The 23,883-nt window shown below is 43.7% G+C and overlaps 1 protein-coding gene across 3 annotated transcripts in view; it reads right to left on the reverse strand.

Annotated features, from left to right (window-relative positions):
- Nucleotides 1-23,883, reverse strand: part of LOC126536440 (cell adhesion molecule Dscam1-like) — a 549,544-nt gene that overhangs the window by 361,970 nt on the left and 163,691 nt on the right. For all 3 annotated transcript variants that reach the window (XM_050183398.2, XM_050183399.2, XM_055074012.2), the window contains exon 2: nucleotides 16,919-17,251. In XM_050183398.2, coding sequence (XP_050039355.1) covers nucleotides 16,919-17,251 — 333 coding nt within the window. The remainder of the gene's footprint in view (nucleotides 1-16,918; nucleotides 17,252-23,883) is intronic.

The following is a 23,883-nucleotide window of genomic DNA, read 5'->3' on the forward strand; positions in this document are numbered from 1 at the left end:
TATGTGATAAGGAAGCACGTTAAATAATTCAGTAGCACTCCCCGATGTTCGTTTTCCTCTTATTTCATTCTGCGTGCATGAACATCTTATAAGTCCTATCAAACTCTGCTGCAAAAGGAATGAATATTCCGGTGGTCTAATGGCTTTCTAAAGAATATAGCAAAGGTCACGTGCGAACTCGGAGTGCGCAAGTGTATACCTGCGAAAGAGTGTCGACAATGTCATCTGTTTACATTAATCTATAATATTCCTCTGTAACGGCCGTGTGCACAATCCGTATGAAATGATTTCTGTTGAACGAAAGTGTTTTAACTTCTTTCTTTTCCTGATGGCCAAATCCATTCATTCTTTTTTTTTTTTTTTGGCCCCTGATGAGTTCTATTGCGACGGAGCAGAAACGTGAGTGCTGTGAAGTCCGGTCGCCACTCTGACGCTTTGGCAACGCAAGGCTGGAGTCATTACCATACCCATTAATTTTGAATGAAATGACCCGAGGCACATAAAAGATCAGGGCTCGGGGTTGCCCGACCAGATTTTATGCTCACGTTCTCGCTGGAGCCGAGCCTACGCCTCCATTCCACACACAAAAAAAGAAGGAACGAGAAAGGACTGAACACTTTTCTAACGAGAAGATATTCTGGATGGCTCCTGATTCAAATAGCGCCTAGCACGCCGCTGCGTTCTCCGTAATAAAGGTATATGCAAAGCAGGAAACCTTGATCCTGTTGATGTGACCTAAATTGCTTGGGAGGAGCCATACATAAAAAGAAAAAAAAAACGAATCCTTAGCGGCGCGGTTTAGTTATCCATGTGATCCGAGAACCTCCGATTTGCCTGGTGTATTTGCAAAACGCTCGGTTTTGAAAGGCCCTACTTTCTACGTGTGCTATGGCCGATTGAGAAATCATGGCTAGCATTGATAAAGTACTTAGAATATTCAAGAAGTTGCGAACTACAGGCCCAGGCTAATCGCAGTAGCAACATATCAGCAAACGCTGCCAGCACGGTTCGTAGAAATGCGAATTTTGTGAACTGAGCTGCACTTTCAATGTCGGTGTGAGAAAATTGCGCACTAACTGATTAGCTTTCCAACCAGGGGAACGTTACCTAATGTTAGGTCAGACTATGGCACAAGACGTGCATACTGAACCTCAATTATTACAGGGCAGTTATAGGCACCGCGAGACCACGGCGTGCTAGAGTACACTATGCATAGCGTATATACCGCATTGTAGTCTGAAAAAATTCAGATCGCATCACTTGCATTGTCGTACCTTATATTGTAGCTTCCTGTGATGGTGGCTTAGCGGTTTTACATTACAATGTGATCATTTTTGCGTTCTATGGAATTTTCAAAAATCGCCTCTTGCAGCTACATAACATAATTCTAGTCATTGAGCTGGATTGTTCAGATAGGCAGCCATTAGCGCACAAATAAACACATATTCAACTAATAACAAACAATCAGCAATTAACTTCTTAACTAATTCCTTAAAGGCAGATATTGCAATTTATGAATTGTAGCCGGTGAGTTTGTCAGGCGTATCCGATTGGAATGAATTGCCAGAATGACACTAGTTTGGCGATATACGCCATCAAACTCGCCGTAAAAGTGCACTGTTGGTCCACTAACATTTTTAACAGCACGCTATTTTATGCATTGAAGTACAAATGCAACTGGAACGCCCATGCATTTTATTCCACACTTTGGGAAATAACATATCGAAACTGGTGTTATCCTGGAAATTCATTTAAAGTGGCTGCGGTTTGCAAACAAACTGTCTATAATTTGTTAATTGTAATATCTGCCTTAGAGTAATTAACTAGGAAGTTAATTCGTCATTTTTTTTTCTAATTAGCTGAATATGTGTTGCGATTACTCGTGCTCATAATGTCCGCCACCTCGAATAATCCAGCTCCAGCTGTAGAACTATACTAACTGCCGCAGGCGATTTCTAAATATACCATAAAACTTGAAAAACGATCATCCCGTATATGGTTGAGCTGCTTAGTGTGAGGTCAGATATTTGATTTGCGACCTCACCTGCCATATGAGTAATCCCGATCGGAATCAAATGCCGCAATTCTCGTGTGCTTAGGCGTGCGTACAGATTAAAAGAACTTACGTTATCAAAATTTATTAGGCGTCCTCCAATAGGGTGCTATTACCGCAACTAAACTGTAATGTGTGAGCCAGTAAGGTTACTTGAAGCCTGCGTCGTCATGTGCATGATACTACTAAAAAAAAAAAAGTCAGAGCCATTCCACTCTGAAGGTGAATGACCAGCCAGTATAAGCAGTAGTATAACCAGTATAACCAGTAGAATGACCAGTATAGATGATGATAACTATGTTGATAATAAATATGTTGATTGAAAATGAGACACATACCAAAATGAATTTCGTTTTTTCTCGATTTCGTTGTTGTTTTACTACATTTCATACTAAATGCTTTCATTTGTATTTTTAACCTTCTTTTGGTTGCTTTATTTATTTATTATTCGGTCAGCGAGGTGACTACCCCTTCATCATCGCTGTGATAAACGGCCAGTGGTTCTGTGGCGACACTGGCAAGCTTCTTGGCCAATGTGAGGTCTATGCGCGACCGATAACGCGTCGTGGGCACACTGATGTTTGTGTAACATTGAATGCTGAACCTTTCCAAGAGAAACGCCACGAACCACTTTCCGCCCGGCCGAAACACGTCTATGTTGAAATCACCGACAATTATGATAGGAGTGGAGTCTGTAGATGTGATAATCCTGAGGTGCAGACGCTTGGCGTTTGCGGCACGATCTTCGTCCGTATTACGTGCCGCCCGCCGTCACCGCGCATATTCCCGCTTCTGTTCACGACGGTGTTCTCTGTAGGCGCGTTGTTCTTCCGCAGTCCTCACCGCACGCGGCCTACCCATTGCACAGGTGGAAGAGAACTGAGATAAGGTTACCTGGTTTTCCTATAGAACCTGTGGCATCAAACCGCAATCCAAATTAAAGAGTATCTATTCCGGCTTTACTTTATTTATTACGGTATTCTTTTATGACTAGACGTTTTGACACTCCGGGATCAAATGCAGCTGGGGCATACCCGGCGATATACGCTTTTACTTTATGCTTGAGCTCTTTTAGCTCTGGGCTGGCCGCCGTCTTTCCTTTTTTTTTTTTGCCTACGCACACAAGCCGCCAGAACATAGCGTATAACAGCTCTGCTGTAGAAAATTATGGCATTCTACCTACCAAAACCACGATCTAATTATGAGGAACGCCGTAGTGGAAATATATGGATTATATTTAAGCATCACGGAGTTATCTAACGCGCGCCTAAATCTAAGTACACGGGTGTTTTTGCATTGCGTCCCCATCGAAATGCGACTACTATACTTTTTGGAATTTATAAAACCGCGCACAGGATGTCACCGCAGCTGTGGTGACTGCATTAGATGACCGAAGCCGACGCAAACAGTAAGCTTATGAAACTGCTTGCCGAGATGGGCGATTTTCGGGACAACATAAAGAAAAGCATCCGATTGGTGCTGCACAAAATATATTCCAAAGAAAGGCATCAACATATTTAAGAAGACATGGAGGCATATGAATAGAAGTGCAGTAACAACACCCAAAGAGATTCAGAGTGCCGACGAAATGAGGCTCTGAGAAATTGAAATTTATTTTTGGACTGTAGTCTAATTCACAGACTCATACCTGCCGACCTGTCAGCTTTAACATACGTTAAGTTGCCGCAGACATGACTCTGCCGAAGGAGGGGAGGGGGGATTTTGGTTTGTTTTCTTGGGTTTCCCGGAGCATCTTTGTGGGATAAATGCGAACGTTGTTATTGATTATTTACCTTTAGAAGCAGCACACAAGCCACAAAAAACTTGGAAGAGCAGAGTCTGACAAGTAGCACATGATTTTGAGGCCAACAGAAACCTTTTCACGACTTCCCTTTAGCTAATTTTTCTTGGCAAAGGAGCCTGTCTGAATGAAATTACTCGAAGCAACTACCACTCTGGCGTTTTTTCACCATCAGAAAATTCTCAAGAATATCTTTGGACATCGACGAGTGAAATTTTTTCAGAACAAAATTTTTTTTTGTAAAATTTGATGCAACATTCGTAAAATTGTAGAATGAACCAAAGTTCGTAAACCTTTCGAAAAATTTGGGAGAGTTGGCGGATATGCAGACGCAATTAAAGAAAAGAAGTATCGCATCACAATGCTACTCTGAAGGATGCCTGTAAACCAACTAGCCGCGTTTTCTCAGCCCATTCATGCGAATTCAATATTGCACAACCGATTAGAAAACCAGAATACAAACGTCTACAACAGTATCGCCTGAGGATTTCATCAGCAGAGAAGCACCGGTAGCAGTGTTGTCACATTTCCCTGCTAATTAGTTTCCACTTAAAGGACTTTTGAACAATCCTAGCATCAACTAACAATATCTGCAACCACACTAAACATTGACTAAAACGATTAAAAAGAAATAGCATCTCGAAAAGAAAATTGGCAATTTGAAGTACCTCAAGCATGAACTAAATTATGTTTACGACACAGCAAACGGTAAAGAAAAAAAAAAACGGATCCAATACCTATAAAATTTGATGACGTTGCACTTCTTTAAAGGTGTAAGGGAACGTGCTCATTAATTAACTTCCGGACGACTCTCTGTTTTTGAGAAATGTGCAGACGTTTTGTGAGCAATTTCATTGTTAAATGTATTGCTTTTTCCTCAATGGAATTGTATTATGGCAACATACGAAATTGACTGAAATTCACTATCCCAAAAATGACGCATGTCGCCACTAATTAAGCATAAAATAATCTCATCTGCGACAATTTCAAGGCTGATTAACGGGGACATCGGCAGATGGTTACTAGATTAATTGAAGAAGGAAAAAAAAATAGGTGTCACATAAAGAGGCTCTCCAGAGCAATGGCGGGGCATAAATATATATTAGGCCTGTATTCACTTTATAAAGTGTTGTTGTTAACGTTATAATGACAAAAGAGAAACAATAAAGCCATGCAGATACATTTAGGGCAGTCCAGGTTGGTTAGTATAAAGAAGGTTGCGTTAGTAAAAGTAAAAGTATATTTCAACTCTTGCGAATAATTGCTTCGGGTCTACACTGTAAAGGCTTTATCATCCATCTTGTAAACTGGCGCAGTAAAAATGGAAAGCGGATGACAGTTTTACGCCAACATTGCTTTCTTTTCGTCTGCAGCTTGCAGTAAGTCAAGCACTCCCCCCCCTCTCTCTCTCTCTCTCTCTCTCTCTCTCTCTCTCTCTCTCTTTGCGTAAAGTATTAGTGCAACAGAAAACCACCAGTAAAACTTCTTCAACGTAACATACCGTGAAGGCGAAGTGTTCTCTTTTGCGAAGAACGTCTGCACACTCCTCGAATGTTAGAAAAGAAACAAATAACGAATGGTTGCGGCAAACAAAACAGGGGATCTTTGAGAACGTTCCGGTGGCGTGCTAGTGACGAGGTCGCTGCTTTTGTGAATAAGGAGGCGTAGCAGACTGGAAGCAATCTTTTTTCGTCAAGCTCTTTTCAGAGCTTCAATGGCTGCGGAACATGCATGAAGGCCCTCTCGGTACTTCACGTCCGGCACAGGCAACCGTGCTATTCTGCGAGCGCACAAAGCCGATCCAAGGCAATCCAAGCGATGAACCCCGCGAGAAGTAGCAAGCTGTCTTGCTGCATACACATCTTAGTGGTAGGTTACTCGGTCATAATTTATTTACATCTAGATAAAATTTCTTCGGTGCCACGTCGGTCTTGTTTGCCGAAATGAACTCATATATTACACATAGAAGTAGTAAAGAATTTAATTTTAGCTGTAGAGCGCTGATGTGGCCCCCTATGTTATGCCTTCTAGTAAATGTACCGAAATTAGGCGAGGAAGTGTTCCGCAGGCCACTTATGCAGCTTCTTGAAGAAGGAGAACTGCAGGCAATTACTTATCGATAATATAGCGCGCGGAAAACCGTGCAGACATGAATTCTTTGGCACAATTTGTGTGCGAGTATAATTCTAGAAATGTGACAAAACAGTTTAGCAAGCTACTGTAGCCCTTGACAGTGGAATGAGCCCGTGCGTATGTGCGCCCTAGAGTGTTGAATGAGGCAGGCTTTGCTTTACCCTTCTGGCGAAGCCCTCTAGAAGTGCCGTGCGCATCAGTGCCAAGTGAAGCCAGAGGTTGGCCGAAAAGCCGCATGACAGCCAAGGAATACGGGGAAAGCAAGCATTTTTTTATCGGAAATTTCATTACAAGTGTCACGTCCTTTACTGGATACCTTTAGATGCTGGTGCGTTAGAGATCTGCGCAAATAAAGAAGTAGAGGGATTGAAATGCGCATGCGTAGCACTTAGCGGACCTTTACGCCTCACGTACGCACGCTAAATATATACGCGTGTGCTTCGCGCCCGATACCTATAAGTGTACTCTGCGCCCCGTGGCTCTCGCATCAATACTCGCTCACTCTTCCATAGGGCGCCAATTTCGTGCCCCAAGGGCTCTTTTAGAAACCGAAGGTCGCAAAGAACGCTTCGAGGTACTTTACAGCTCAGAACCATGCAGCAACGTCAACATAAGTCGTTAAACATAAGCAGTTTGCGCATTTAAGAAAAGCATGGCTCTGACTCCGCCTTGTCTTGGAAGAATGTGCCAGCAGTAGCGTTTCCGTTTGCCGACAGGAGGTGCGAATGGGCCTACGGAAGCCCTGTAAGTCTATGAGGAAACAACCGTCGTATAAATTAGGGACTTCCCCGGATAATATCCGGCGTACGCGAAAATATAGGAGTTCCGGGCTTGTGGTGTGCATCGCACGTATAATTCTCCAGTTTGCGCGTGCTAAAAGCTTCTACGCACGCGAAAGTTAACTGTCTGATCGGAGCCAGTCACCACCTTTGAATTTGTTTCGTGCGTGCGCTCGCGTGTGCTCTTATTCGTCTGTATTATTCGCTCGCTGATTCATGTGGTTTCCTTGCTTCCTAATCTTTGTGACATCTCCAACATCTTCCTTATCTGGCAGCAAACCGGCTATAATCTTGCCTTGTTTGTTCTGATTATTTATCTGCTGCTATGGCTATCGTATCTTGTGCCGTCTACATAAACCCAATCCTAGCCGATGCTCAAAACGGTGCGAAGCAAAACCCGCACCAACATACACATTAAGAAAAATTGCCCCCTTAAGACTGGCTTTTTGGGTCGATAACTCACCTCCTTACACCCAGCGGGAAGACTCATATGAATGGGTGATTTTTTTTTCGAATTGTAGCCTTTTGCCCAATGGTTGTTCTTCAGAAATCTCCAGTACGTTTTCTATTTACAGTGATACCATTTATTCTATCCCTACCTTAGTCTTTCGTATGTCCGGCAAAGTAATCCCAAGGTTCTTTCCGAGAGATCTATAAAAAGTAAAGCTGAGAAAACAAACAAACAGAGCACTCCACCGGGGTTTGGACTGTGTACCTGCGGATCGCAAGTCGCAAGTGTTACTTGATGGCCACACGCATCTTTTTCTCTTTTTTGCACTCATGACCACTCCACCAACACTACCATGGATAATAATACAGCGCCTATAAGAGTGCGCTGGCGCCTCTAGCTGCTGTAATAGGCTGACGCCACGCCCCCTTCAGTTTGCCGATAAACCAGCACCTAGGTAAAAGAATTTAGGTGAAGCTAGCAATAAAGTACAAAAGGCAGAAAGAAGAGGACAAAATAATTATCTCCCCTCTTTACAACCGGCTCGAAATAAATGCTTTGTTCTTATCAGTAGGAATTTGCTCCGCATGTACGTACAAACGTGTATTCCAACTCATACTACATAAAACAGTGCAGGCCTTTAGTGCGCCTAATATTGGACAAGCGTCGATGCTACACCACAAGTGTATCTGTTCGGTCGCTGTTCTTGTGCGGTGCTCTGAGTTTTATGGTTTTTGGACATTTACGGTTACCATTGACGACGATTGATTAATAAGACGTCGGGCGAAGATTCAACGAGCCAGGTGCCTTACAGGTACGACATTTCTTTTTTCAGCACCTGGCTATTAACCTGCCGCTACGGTGGTCGGAAACCGAGAACATCGTCACGAGCCTTATGCTCGTCCAAACGTAACAAGCCATATGAATGATGCTACGGGCCGTAATGAAAAGCCTGGGGCCTTGCAAGCGTCACAAAGCTTCATAAAGCCGGCACGTTTGGTTCTCCACAACTCGGAATCAACTTCAGCGAATTCAGGAATAATGGCTGACGGTGAAGCCGAGAGCAAGAAGCCTCGCCTAGAAGACAGCAAGTACGATGACACAACATCGAATTATGAGCTAAGTGATGAAGAAGAGATGGGTGACGATACACCATTTACTTTGGTCACGTACAAGAAAAAGCGAGCCGAAGGCATTCCGGTTGTCTTTCGCCCAACAAGTGAAGGCACTACTTTTTGGCAAGTAAATCCAAACCGAGTGTCTGCTGAAATAGTTTCCGCTGCCAAAGAAAAAGTACAGTCTTTCAGGACGAACAGAGATGGAAGCTTCAGTGTCAGCGTTGCTTCCTTAGCGTCGGCGAAACGCCTTTTGATGCTCTCAAGTGTAGGCGGCCTGGAAACCAAGCCCTTCATCCCCGAGTCATACACGCGAAACGTTGGGAAAGTAAAACATGTGGGTCTGCAGTATACAGACGAACAACTCCTAGACTTCTTGAAAGACGCAGGAGTTATATCGGCACGCAGACAGATAAGATATTCCCGCCAAGAAGATGGAGCAGTACAGTCACGTCCACTTCACACGGTAATTCTGACTTTCAGAGACGATCGCCCTATTCCAGGAAGAATTTACTTGGGTTTCACCAGTCACCCTGTCGAGGAATACCTAGGACCAGCACTTCGCTGTTATAGCTGCCAGATATTTGGGCACATGGCGAAAACCTGCCGCAGCACACGCCGATGCAAAATCTGCTCAGAAGATCATGACCACAAGGAGTGCAAGTCACTTCTTCAACCTAAATGTGCAAACTGTGCGGGGAACCATGCCGCCTCCTTCTCAGGCTGCCCTCAGAAAAAAGCAGCGGCACAAATGCGTCGACATGAACTAATCCATGGAAGACAACCGCGACGCAATGAACCCGCCCCAAACCTTGAGATTGTTTATCCAGTGCCAGATCACCCACCTCAGCGGGCACCGGAACCACCACAGCCAAGAGCATCAACAAACTATTCCTCCTCTAGAGAACAACCAACAGTGCAATCAAGAGACCAATCAAGAGGATCACAGTCAAGTGCCCAGTCTTATGCATCAGTGCTACGGAAACCCAGACGACAACAGGCAGAAAGTAATACACAAGAAAGCTCCAGTACTCACACACATTTCTCTCAGCGACCTTACTCATCTACTGCAGAAGTAACACCAGCTAATAGCGACCATACCACAGCATCGGTGACACAACTGATTTTGCCAATGCTTTTCGCAGCTCTTAAGGCAATCCTGTCTGCTCTGCCGGAAGCAAATAACCTACCAGAAGTGAAAGCCTTGTTGCCTCTAGAAGCCCTATTGTGTCAACAATCCGGGCCGAAACTGCGGCAGGCAGAGCATGAATAACCGCTACAAAAATGTCTCCATATTTCAGTGGAATGCGAACAGTCTTCGATGGAAGTGTGCTGACTTTCGTAAACTGCTTGTGCAATACAACTTCCCAATACTTTGCATTCAAGAGGCGGAAATCAATGACGACTTTCGCCTCTCAAATTATGTGATATACAAGACTTCTCGTCAAGGTGCTGTTAGCAGAGTGCTCCTGTGCGTCAGAAAGGACCTACCATCTTATCAAATTCAGTCCAGTGATTCAGACTTCCCGGAATTCATCGCATGTAAGGTATCCTTTGGCAAGCTCTGTATAACAGTGATTAATCTATATCTACAACCTTCAAACCGGATTTCAGTAGAAGCGCTAGTGGATATCTTCAAAATAGCTCATTCTAATGTATTTATATGTGGCGACTTCAATGCACACAACACCATCTGGGGCAGTGATCATCGTGATGCACGGGGTAACGTTATTGAGTGCGCCATAGATAAATGCAACTTGACTGTTTTAAACGATGGGTCGCCAACATTCCTTCGTGGATATAATTACTTAAGCTGCATAGATGTTACCCTGTGTTCACATGATCTAGTGAATGATGTGGGATTGACAACAGATATGGAAACGCGCGGAAGTGATCATTTCCCCATCCTTGTTTACCACCCTAGCATGCACTGTGATATCAGGCGTTACAGCAGACTAACCAACTGGCAAGCTTTTCGGTACCGCCTAACGGATCAAATTAATCAACATGCAACAGTGTAAAAATTTACAGAATTTTTGCAGGACAATATGACCATATGCACAAAGAAGGTCCCAATTCCACAAGATTATGCTGCAGTTGACGGAGAATATGAACACCTAAGAGCCATCCGACGTCGATCCGAAAGAGGTTACCGACGGAGCAGAAGTTTAGAAGCATACAGAAACGCTCAGAAAATACACAATGTAATGCGCAGACGAATGGAAAATTTAGGCAAACGGCGCTGGCGCGATTTCTGCGGCACGCTGTCTCCTCACACGGCTGTCCCACGAATTTTTCTAGTAATTCATTCTTTAAGCGGACCTGTAACACAGAGCTTCCCATTTCGTGCTCTCGCTGTAGCTCGGGACACGTGTGAAATAATAGTTGCAGATGAATTTTGTGAGCTTATTTCCAGACCTGCTTTTTCATCGCAATGTGCAGAATTTGATATTTCAGTAGTGTTGGCTAAACGAAAAATTATTGCTTGCTACTGGGCCCAACATCCTCAATTAGATCATACTTTCACATTAAGCGAGCTTCAATGTGCAATTGCATCATGTCGCCAAAAGTCTGCTGCTGGGCCGGACGGCATTACGTACAATATGCTAAGAAACCTCGGACCGACAGGTACAAATACTCTCTTAGACATCTATAATAACTTATGGATAGAGGAAACTGTACCTGACTCTTGGAAAGTCGCTCGAATCATACCAATTTTAAAACCTGGCAAGACGCCCTTGTGCCTTGAATCCTTCCGCCCTGTTAGTTTGACAAGTTGTTTATGCAAAGTAATGGAGAAAATGATTGACGCGCAACTTCAATGGTGGTGTAATGAAACGAATGTGCTGTCCAACTACTTAGTAGGTTTTAGAAAACATAGATGCACAATGGATGCAATATTAGATATAGTAACCTGTGTGGAGCATGAGCGTGCACGTGGGAACATGACTATAGCAGTATTCCTACACATCAAGAGGGCATTTGACACCGTTAGTCACGTTCATGTTTTGCTAAGCATGTTGGAACTTGGTCTGTCTGGCAGGTACTTGCGATGGATGTCTGAATTTCTATCAGGTCGCAAAATATTTGTTCAGCCGGGTGAAGGAAAGAGTGCTGAGCATGTTGTAAAACAGGGAGTACCACAGGGAAGCGTACTCAGCCCCTTCCTTTTTAAGTGCGTCATGGCTGATTTAACAAGAAGGCTGCCATCACAGTTAAAGTTTTTACTGTATGCAGATGATGTGTGTATTTGGACATCTGGGTCTAATGCTCAACTACTTCAAATGGCATTGCAAGACGGCATAAATATAATCAACAAATTTTTGAGAGAGAGAGGAATGGTACTATCACACGCAAAGACAGCTGTATTGCCCTTCACTTGAAGGCAGTTAAAAAATTTCACTCTTAATCTGGAAGGACACCCTCTAATGATCGTCACACAGCATCGATTTCTAGGCATAATACTTGATAGACAGCTATCCTGGGCACCCCACATAAAAAAACTCGAAAACGAGGTCAATGCCATAGTGGCTGTACTTCGCAGACTTGCAGGCACATCATGGGGCGGATCAGTATCGTCCATGCTGACTGTTCACAATGCATTAATACGACAAAAAGTTGCGTATTCCGCGCCCATCTTACACGGACTTTCCCACACGTCAGAAGAGCGACTTCAAAGACTTTTAGCTAGAGGACTACGCCTATGCCTAGGAGTTCCACGAGCGACTTCTAGTTCTCTTGTAATAGCTGAGGCTCGCCAATCACCATTTCCAGTTATGCGAACTACAGAAACATGCCGGCATTATTTCCGTCTTCAAACCCAGCATAAAAACCACCCATTGGCTCTAGACATAATGAAACGAGATAGAAGTTATGTTCATGTAGAAATTCAAGAAAATCTTCACATATTGCCAAGAAATGAATTTTGGAACTTAGACATCGAATATCCTCCATGCTTACAGTTCCAAAAATCGAATTATCAGTAGATGGGATATTCAGCAAAAGAGACATGTTCATTCGAGCTGCTGAACAACTAGCGCTGTACCAGATATATATGCGGTATTCAGGATACACAGACGTCTATACAGATGGCTCCAGTACAGCAACCTCTTCAACTTCATCATTCATTATACCGCACCTCAACAAACAAAAATCATTTAAGTTATCTCATTCGACTTCGTCCACAACGGCTGAACTGTTCGCAATCCTATGTGCCATAAAATTCATATTGTCAGTAAGAGATGCGCAAAAATGGGTAATTTTCAGCGATTCACAGGCGGCTCTAACATCACTCTGCAACACAAAGGGGAAAACATTCAGTGACAGTATAATATATGAAACACTTAAAAACCTCACAAAGGCAAGCGAAGCGAAACATTCAAAAGCATTCAAGTGGATACCAGGGCATTGCGACATTCCTGGCAACACAGCAGCCGATGAAGCAGCACGACAAGCGCACCTCAAAGATGATACGGCTCCGCTCCCAATATCAAAGGATGAATTACGCTGCATTATAAGGACAACGTCTCTCAAAATGTCTAGAAACACTGGGTTTGACCAGAATTCTAAGAGCTCGGACTTATATCATATTGATCAATTTATTGAATTCAAATTCTCATTGTTATTAGATAGAACTATGGAAACCCTTATTCATCGATTAAGGCTAGGCACTGCCTACACAACGCATTTCTTACACAGAATTGGCCGTGCGGAAACCCCCGAATGTGATTGTGGGTTTGTAGACGAAGATATATATCACCTCCTTCTAGATTGCCCACATCACGACACACCAAGAAGCCGACTTAAATCAGCGCTAATTAAATTAGACCGCAGACCTTTCAGTTTAAGGAAACTTTTGGGCCCTTGGCCAACAACGGCCTTGCAGAAGAGCGCTTTAAAAGCACTAAAGACTTTTCTTGAAGACAGCGGCATTGCTGGACGTTATTAGCGCTTTCATTGTTCCCTTCATTTCATTGTCACTGTATATATCCATCTGTTTGTTAATTATGTTATGTTGACTGTTCTGTTGTGACTCAATGTGATAATGCATTTACACGATGTATCTACCACCCGCTGACTAGACAATGTGTTATTAGGCGACAATATCTTTTGTACTTTTGAGACTTTCTTCTACATAAGTGTGGAGACATTTACATTGTATTTTGTATGTACCATGTGTTCCTTACGTCATAGTCTTCCTGTGGAAACGTTGCGAGTTAAGTCCTGGTGCCTGTGTGAAAAGGCTATCTGATATGTTACCTTGAACCCTGTACGATGTATGACGGAACCACTGAAGAGATGAGGAGTAGCCGGTGCCTTAAACTGTGCGCCGACATCTCCTTATATCATATCGATAAAAAAAAAACACGCGCCTGAAGAACTAGTATTGGCTAACGCGCTCTGATTCCCTGACGAGTGGCAGCTAATACATACATACATACATACATATATATATATATATATATATATATATATATATGTATAGAAGAGCACCGAGGTTAAACAGTTTAAAAGAAGCTACTGGTAATAGGCGAAAGGCAGTATAGGAAAAAGAAAGCTGTTCAGTCCCTCCATTTCACCACAGGGGACACCCTATGCATGAAGTAGCAGGATGACATCCATAGCCTACTATGGATGTCAAGGCAAACTTGTACCTAAACATCTTTCCCTTGTGTATATAATTTATTTTAATAGCTACCCACCCCTTATGTAATACCCCCAATCCTGGGGGCCTTTAAGGTAATAAAGTGAAGTGAAGTGACTACGTCATGTGCTCAAACAGTTACTCGGCGCAAACCACTGCGACATAAACCGGCATGGCTTTTTCATGCTTGAAATGTTGAAGATACCGGGTCTGCTAGATTCTGTGAGATGTACGTTGTAAAAAAAGACCCTTCAAGCAGCGTGAAATGAATCAAAGGGGGTAGTAAGGGTGTTCTGCTAACGAATACACCAATTAAACTTTTCAAAGGAAGTAAGGGGAAAAGAGGGCGTTTAGACATCCTGTACACTTTCCAGGGTGTTGTTTCCATTAGGGTGTAGGAAGTGGAATATGGGGTTGTTTCATGCGGTTATAGCGCGAAAACTTCAGAAAGGTAAAGCGTAGAGAGGGCTACTTCTAAAGTAACGCCGAGTATAAAACCTTTATACCGCGAAGTTAGTCGGACTAACAAGGAGTATCAAAGTTGGACATATACTGCTGTGAGTGCAAAATTCTTTCGCCAGAAAGACCCATGCAATTGCCAATTGGTTTCCCGCTGGGGCCATCCGCTACCACTGAAAATTGAGCACGCAAACACACGCCGACTGTTTTGAAACCGTTGCCAGTCACTGATACTCCTTTGTGTGGCAACAAAGTAACGTCGATGCGAACTTGTTTCACGTTCGCCCCGACCCGATCGTTGCCGTACGTTTCGAAACTGGGCTGTGTTTTTCTTCTACTAGCACCAGGAACGCCACGTGGGGCGACGAGCGTGCAACAACATTTCTTCTTCCGCGGGGCAATCATGGATGGATAAAGAAAACAGGGCGGGGTGGCCACCAACGTGGCTTGGAAGTAAAACACTCTCCGGGCAATATCAGGCCGGACCGTTCTCCCATTTTCTTTCTTTCTTTTCTTTTCTTTTTTTTTATGTTTCGGCATGCTGCGCGGACTGTATATCTCCTGTGATGTAATCCGATTGCCGACCACCGCTGGAGTTGACAGCATCGTGAGGGCCTCGTCAAAGCATCGGTGGCTCCGGCATCGTTGAGCTGCCTCGAGATTTTCTTACCTTGATTTTCTTTTTTTTTTCATTCGGCCTTTCTTCTTTGCGCAGCTCGCCACAAGAGGCGGAATCATTTCTGCTTACATATACTACGTCGTTCCTGTTCCGGGAAAGCTTACGCCAACAGCTTTGTCGTTATCAATTTTATACGTGCGCTGCCTTAGCTGTAAACGCATTAGCGGTTCACCTCCGCCATCGTTTCGTAGCACCGCAAAATACTTCGCTTGTTTGCTTCGGCGTTCACTTCTGCTTGCATTTCACTGAGGACGCCAACTTGTAAAGTATGTTTTCACACATAGATATGCCTTATATGTAGCAATGTGCATATCTGCTGCACACACTGGCAACTAGCAAATTAAATAAATAGACATGCAAAAACCCTTTATTGCACAATCATATAAGTCCGCTGTAACACGTAAGCGCGTGCTGTTGCGAAGCAACATTTAAAGCTTAACAAGTACGTATAACTGGTCACAATTAAAAAAAAAAACGATTGCCATATATATATATATATATATATATATATATATCATAGGCCAACAAACAAGAACACCAAGGACCACATAGGGGAAATTACTTGTACTTACAAAGCAAATCAAGGAAGTGATAAAGAAATGGAAATCAAGGCGGATGAAAACACAAAGGGTCGCAGGTGGGATACGAATATCCACGTCGTCGCGTTATGCATGCGATGCTTTTACCAGTTGAGCTATCGCGGTGCCGTTAGCCCATCCACTTTCTGGGTTATTGATTCTGTACTACTATAGAACTAACCCTGGGAGTTAGCCAGCGTTCCCACTCACAAACCTAGGGACCAGCTTTGGAACATCCTTTCTGCCGCAGGCGTCAATAGAACGTTATCTATTTGGCTGACGGCAGCTGGTCAATAAACTCACACATACTGGCCTGAAGGCATCAATGCTGCCGGATCCGAGAGCATCATAATGAAATGAACGAGAAAAACGTAAACCGGAGGGCCTGATTTTTATGAATCATATCATAAGAAGCCTACAAACAAAGACACCAAGGATAACATAGGGGAAATCGCCTGTACTTCCTAATTAAATTGCAGGAATGATAAATTAATTGAAATGGAAGTGGATGAAAAAACATAGATAGCGCGCTCTCTCTCTCTGTTTATATTATATATATATATATATATATATATATATATATATATATATATATATATATAAACGAGAAGAAAGGGGGTTAACCGAGGGTGTCAGTGTTTGCTGGCTTCTTATGATATGACTAATCAAAATCGGGCCCCTCCATTAACCCCCTTTCTTCTTTATATACATACATACATACATATATATATATATATATATATATATATATATATATATATATATATATATATATATATATATATATAAAGAAGAATGATAGGTGTAACGTTAAGGGATAAGAAAAGAGCAGACTGGGTGAGGGAACAAACGCGGGTAAATGACATCTTAGTTGAAATCAAGAAAAAGAAATGGGCATGGGCCGGACATGTAATGAAGAGGGAAGATAACCGATGGTCATTAAGGGTTACGGACTGGATTCCAAGGGAATGGAAGCGTAGGGCAGAAAGTTAGGTGGGCGGATGACATTAAGACGTTTGGAGGGACAACATGGCCACAATTAGTACATGACCGGGGTAGTTGGAGAAGTATGGGAGAGGCCTTTGCCCTGCAGTGGGCGTAACTAGGCTGATGATGATATATATATATATATACAATGCATATTCTTAAGAACTATTACAGCAAGTCACAATATCATCTTGACAGGCAATCCCAGCGCGCGCACCTTTTGTAAAATAATGCGCACTCACCAGCCCTCACTTTGACGTCCCGGCTGGCGACCGATCCAACACTGTTTGTGGCAACGCACCGGTACAGCGTCGCGTGAACGTCCTGCCGGAAGTCCTTGGGCGCGAACTTGGGGAACACCAGCGATCCGTCGGGGCGGACGTAACGCAAGCCCGGCACCTCGGCAGCAGCCACACCGTCCGGCAGCTTGATCCAGCGCACAGCCGGGCTGGGCCTGCCCAGTGCCTGACACGGCACCACGGCCTCCTTGGCGTTGGTGAACTCGACCAGACCGGGCGGCTCCTCTTGGAAGCGAGGGCCCTCCTGGTCCGCTGTTCGCACGGAGTGCGCTCCAGCTAAAATTAAAAAGAGAAGCAACGAAAGAGCGTTAAGGGCTACTTAATATCGCGAAACTTTCACCACCATGCACAGAGATGATCAGTGCAGTCATTCTAGACGTAAAGAGAGAAGACGAAGAGGAAAGGAAGAGTCGGGGAGGTCAGCCAGCTCTGATCTTGGCACAAATTCAATTATGAAAGCACTGACATCAACAAAGTCAACAATTCGGCCCGCCGAGACTTCCATCTAGGAACGTTTCGTCATTAGATTTCCCCCATTGGTGTTCATTTCGGTATTAATGGAGTTGTAGCAACTAGTGCATCCTACCAGCAAAGTATACTGCATATTTATTTTATATTTAATGTGATTGGGACACGACTATGCCATCATGACTTTGTAACGATTCGCAAGAAAGTAATGAGGCCTGTCTTTTTGTCTATCTATTTCTGTCAGTTACTGGGAAAGTATAACTTTTATGGGGGGAGGGGGTGGGGCGTCCTCCATGGATTCCAGAAAACGTCGCAGCCAGCGGTCGCATTGTCGGCAGAAAGCGCATTAGCTCAAGCGACAGCTTTGGCAATGGAGCTTTGCCAGTCCCAGATTTTTAGCTAATGTGTGTTTAACCAATTAGAGCTGGCTATTTTATACCCTTGTCACATGCACACAATCAAAGAGCGTTCAAACTTAACGCGACTGAAATATGCGATCCCCTTTGATTCCTTTCCCCGAGTTCGCGCAAAGGAGGCAACCTTCATTGAAAAATGCGATTCCGATCGGGTTAGATTGCCATCTAAATTGCCCTCTAAATTGCCATCTAAATATACAACCTTGCCAGTTGGAACATTCTGAACCGATCTCACATCTAGTGGCAGAAGAATGCAGATTTTTTAGTGCCTATCTTAGTAGAACTCGGTAATCGTGGCCTGGCTCAAAATAGAGAACTTCACCCGCGGGTGGCGTCTTGAAGCGACACCGTCGTTAAATGTTTCTACATATACTGATCAAAACAAAAAAAATCAAAACTCTAAAGCTCATGCATGTCACCCTGCCACTTTCTGAAACAGCGCGATGACTTCACCATTGTCATTTCGTAATGATCACTTCTCAAGACTGCAACTCGTTCTCCAAATCTTATTGCTAGTTGTGATAGCTTTTTCATGTTGCCGACCACGACCAACTAGAATTGGTGTAAAAGAACTCTGGCTAACGTTCAGATTGGCTTTACTGGCGCAACTGGGACCTCAGCAAGACGGCGCGAGAACACTTACAATAGATCTTTATGCTTTTGCTCGCCGGCCTAAAAAAACAACGTAAGTCTTTCTTTAAACATAGAGCACTCGTCCCTATTATATGTGGCTGCTCATCTTAATGGCGTGCTAGCTTACCGGTTGAAGGCGACGAATGTAGCCGCATGGCGCTTCATTTTATTCTTTGTTCTCTAGTCTTTACAGCGGTAGACTTGTAAGCCTGTCGTGCGCCTGTTGTCGTTAACTGTATGTGCCATAACTTCGTTGCAGAATAGGCGCGTGTGCGCGCGCAGAAAATGCCTATTTGCGACCCGCTCTGATTACGGTGGTTAGATCCGACAGCGTCACTCTTGTCACCAGCGCTGATCAGAAACTTCGGAGTGATTATCAGATTACTTACAGCGCCATTTAACACGTATTCGTGCACGTGGGGACAAAAATGTTGAAGGTGGCATAGCGATCGCTCGCCTGCTTTTTCATTCCCGACGGTGAAAGTAAACTTGCGATGCCCGCCTATTGTCACCTGTTTGATCTCGTTGCCATAGGAAGTGAGGTTGCTTGAGTACGTCAGTCGCGCTTGCGCTAGGAGGACGTAGCGCTGACGTGTATGAGTATCAAGTTCAAGATTCCGTTATATTTTGGGCCAGCAGTAGCAGTTAGGCGGTGTTAGGTGCCAGGCGGTGCTGCAGGCGCTATTTCCTGACCATGATTTCCGACACTCAGTTGCCGGTCATTTCCGGTAATTGGTCATCTAGTGCTGTCAGTTGAGATTGAAGTGCTGGCCTCGTGGGAAAGTGTGCATGACGAACGCTCGTGAACACGGGCACTGCGCAGCTGAGGCGGATGAAGCTCGCACACAGTCTCATACCACACTTTCAAATGTATGTCGCAGTTCTTACACTTCACAACAGAGGATGACTCCTTTCTGCTTTTTAACTTTCCAAATAAACAGTACTAAACAATCCCCGATCTCTCGGCGGAAAGTTGTGGCAGCGGCCGGCTTCGGCTGATCCCTGCTTCCTCCGGATACAGAAGGCGTTCAATGGCGGCGCGCCTGTGGCGGTCCCTGGTGCGTGGTGCTCGCACTGCTCGCTATAAAAAGCCTGTACTTCTATAGCTTGTCATAGTCACCTGCAGACAGCCAGGCGGCTATGCGGAAGTCTGATCAGATGTAAATAAATAATGCACGCACGACATTGCGGCGGGACTTCATCGCCCGCTCCCAACGTGGGCGGTGCCACCGACTTGATCTTCGGGAGCCTTCGGCTTTGGCTCCCCAAGATCTCAGTCCCTCAGGACTCAAATAAAGCTCTTGTCATGTCATGTCATGTCATGTCATGTCATGTCATGGAAATGACGTCCACCCGCGAAAATTTTCACGTCGCTAACTGCTCGCTTGTGTGGTCATCTTTAGGCCTTTTCTTGTTCACTGTAGTTAGAAAGGTGCGAGTCAACTTACAGCTGTAGGGTATAAGTGATTCGAAGATAGCTACCCTTGAACATGCACACTTGACACTTCAATTTTGTCAGGATTCGATTTAATTTACATGGTCAACTCCAACAGGGAAGTAACGAAATGACCGACGCTATTTTAGCCTGGCAAGGGACCTAAAAACAGGCGCCCCACATATATTTGGCATCATAAAAGAAAACAAAGCATAAGCATTTAAGCGTCATCAAAAGCAGCGACAATATTTCGCGACTACAAGGACGATGGCGCGACCACGGTGAGAATGACAACAATGAAGACGGCACGACGAAACAAAAACAGCATCGGCATGGTGACTTCCATGTCGCTCATGCGGTAATGAATCCTGGTTGGGGATTAGCGAAGCTCATCTTACTACAGGCCTTCCCTGTACTATGTTGAAATGATGATGAAAACATTTGATACATCGTGGACAGAAATGTCGAGAGTGGCAGCAAACTTTTAATGAAGAACTACTGCTGCTTTATATATTTATTAAAGGAAATTTACATTTTCTATATAGCTGAACTACAGCAACCGGAGGCCCTGTTTACCCCCTTAAAACCCTTCCTACCTGCTCTTTTAAAAAGGAAGCTCGCGTTTCTGGAGAGATAACCGTTACGCTTTAGCTTGCATTAAGATAGAAGGTATATGATGCGTTTTATGATCTCACATTTTTGGTATCTCAGAGCGAGAAACGAAAAGAAAACAGGGTGCACCTCACAACTACGGTCAACATGAACACGGTGCGAAAATGGCAGCGAAACCTGGGCGATGCATATCTCAAAATTCCTGCATGAAACCTGCATTAAGATGGCAACATAATACGCGAGAGGTAATATTCCGTATACAAAAAGAAGCAGTGCTTTTCTTAAAGCAGTTTTTTAATTGTGCTCGCTGCTTTGCTTGCTGCCTTTCGCTGACCTTGAATTAAAAAAAAAAAATACTAGTAGATGCATTGCTGTTTAGTATACGTTCTGCTTCGGTATAGGCCATGTTGTCGTTAATTGTTTTTTTTAGTGTTGTATGTTTTGTTATCGCATCGCTGAAACGCATTCACTGTCGTTTAGTTGCATAGGCTTTTCCCTGTTCTTTTTTTTTTTTTTTCGCTCTCGGTAGCTCTATTTCTACTTCCGCAAATGTAGTGATATGTTTTTTCCCGTACTCTGTAACGTCCTAAGGGACCTTCAATGTATCAAAATGGATGAATGAGTAAACGTACTCGAGTGAATATCTTTTTTCTTCGTGTAAATCGATTCCCTTCTGTTGCCTAAGTAAACGCTCCGTTGTGGAATTCCCTTGAGCTGTCCACATGACTGCATTAGGGTATTACCGTATAAAAACAAAAAGAAAGTAATATAGCAGATGTCACGAGCGCGACCAACGCAAACAGTGCACTTAATGGAGGTAATGCCTTCAGCGTTACGTATCAAGAAAGTCTGTATATCAAGAAAATCTCTACATGCACAGACGGCAAGAGGGGCACTATGCAGCAAGAAGTTAGCTTTATGCGTACACTAATGCCCGGTATATTACGTAATAGGACTTTGTTTACCGCACACTGAGGCCTAGAGCTTTATTTTTCGCGCAAAATAAATCGATTTCCTTCAGGACACCTGAGCAAATATTTTTTTTTATTCGTGCACAGTTTATTTTATTTATTTTTATTTCTCATTTCTCAGCAAATAGGATAGTCAAACCCACTTGTCCTCGGTGTTTTTCAATAGACTGTTCTGCTGAGCTCGCAGGGCTGTCGTAAGTTGTTTGCGTTAATGGTCGTGACTGCTGGCGCCGACAGTCATTGGGAGTAATAAAGGGCATTTTATATTCCCTGTCTTGGGCCACTTGTGCAACCCTGTCGCTTTTGTAAAGACAGAGAAGTAGAAAGCTGCAACAATGATAGTGTCTGAATTCGTCTCGCTGGCGCAGAAATGTAATTTTATTAGTTTCGTTACCATAGCTTTCAGAAACCACAGATTTTACACAGTTTCTTCACATGCCTGTGAAACAACAGAAATCTTTAAGTTCTCTGGTATAGTCGACGTGACTAGCAAATATTGGAATCATACGGTACAAGCTTCCACTCTTCCTGCAAAGTTTCCCCTACCGAAAAATTAAAATGTTAGAATTCGTATTTCAGATTTCTTAATGATAAATGTTCAATTTTGCCTCTTAGAATCATAAGAGCACATTCTTTTTCTATTACCAATGAGACTTCGTCTACTGTTCTACCCTACACACAGTGGTTGCTTAGTTACTTTGGCGTTACAGTGGTAAGCACGAGGTTGCCTGATCAAATCCCGGCCGCAGCAGCCGCATTTCGATGTGGATGAAATGCAAGAGCGCACGTGGGCCCTGCATTTTGTGCACGTTAAAGAACCCCAGGTGGTAAAAATGAATCCGGAGCCCCCCCCCTGCGGCGTGCCTCATAATCAGATCATGGTTAGGCCACGCAAAACCCAAGAATCTAATCTAATCTAACTGCTCCACCCTGTAAAGACGTTGCTTATCACCGACATCTGGCGCTATTCTTGTACTCTGTGCAACTCAATATTTGAAGTATTTATATTTTCTACCTGTTTTCCAACTTGCTCATGCGGAATTTAAAAGATTCACCCGTGATATCTGCCTGCTTTTCATAACAAAAAAATGTTATAAATAATAAATAGTACGGATAAGATTCGGGACTGATATTGTGCATATGGAGCGTTTAAGTTTTACGTTTAGGTTTTACAGACTGCAGTTATGTTCAACAAGACAGCAACGGAGAAATGGCAGGCGAAGTCGGGGGGCATATGATTATTAGATGGTGCAATGAAATCGGGACTTTTCGGCCATTAGATGGATTCGCCTCGTGCAAAAGAGGGAGGCAGAATAGTATATATAAATGATGACAGGATGACTATTTGGGTACCTGTGCAAAGGAAAGGGAGCTAAGAGTTCCTCAGTATATATGTGGATGCTTCACACGCGAACCTCCGTAATGATTTTATAAGTGTATGTTTGACGTTAGCTCGGGGTTAAACCCGTTCCTTAAACGACGTCCCTTTCTAAGGCTAGTACCATCCCACTCGAGAGAACTTTTCATTTGTCGGTGAACATAAATTGGCCGGTAATGATGGCTGCAACCAGTTAAAGCTGTTATGAGTTCTGGGGCCAAATTAGGAAACATTTTGGTTCGTAAATGCTTCTTGCCATTGGTCAATCGTCTTCACTAATAATATCCTTATTATTAGTAATGTGATTACGGTTAATGTGCCGATGATTAGGATTGGCTAGAATTATCTCTTACGAACAATTTTAGCGTGAAAGCTTTTTTTCTAAAATACTGGTTTCTACATACTGGCAATGATTATGTGCGCTGTGTGTGAAATAGTGCACAGCTCCGGTACTGACCCATTCAGTGCTCCTCTGATCGTGCCGCAATGTGTGCTTGACCTGGAGTAATAATTTCAAAGCAAGGGAGTGTGTGCCAGGCGAAGTGCGAATTTCGTGCTCGGTATACGGCTGAGCACAGACCTGGGGAAAAATAAACACAGAATAAAGCGGAGGCGTGTCGGCGGAGAGCAGAAGGCGTAGCATGTGCGAATGATACTGGAGGATGCAAAGTAGAAAGGTGTAATGTTTCGCTAAGCCTCAGAGATACACGAAGCACAGTGTGCAAATGATACTGACAGATGCAAAGTGGAAGGGTGTAATGTCTCGCATAGCCTCAAAGATACGCAATGCACAGGTTGCAGCGTGTGCATGGAACTCTCCGGAGCGGCGACGTTAACTCCTCGCAGGTGGTTTAGAAACGCCCCAAAAGAAGCACATACACCGCGGCGCAAAGCTAATTGAATCGAGTCAACAGGCAGAATTATGGAAGTATTAATTACTATGGGAATAAGTATGCCCAGTACCGAGTGCAGCAGTGAGTACGTTCTTTCTCACG

Source organism: Dermacentor andersoni, chromosome 4 (genome assembly GCF_023375885.2).
Source record: "Dermacentor andersoni chromosome 4, qqDerAnde1_hic_scaffold, whole genome shotgun sequence".
Classification (NCBI taxonomy): Eukaryota; Metazoa; Arthropoda; class Arachnida; order Ixodida; family Ixodidae; genus Dermacentor; species Dermacentor andersoni.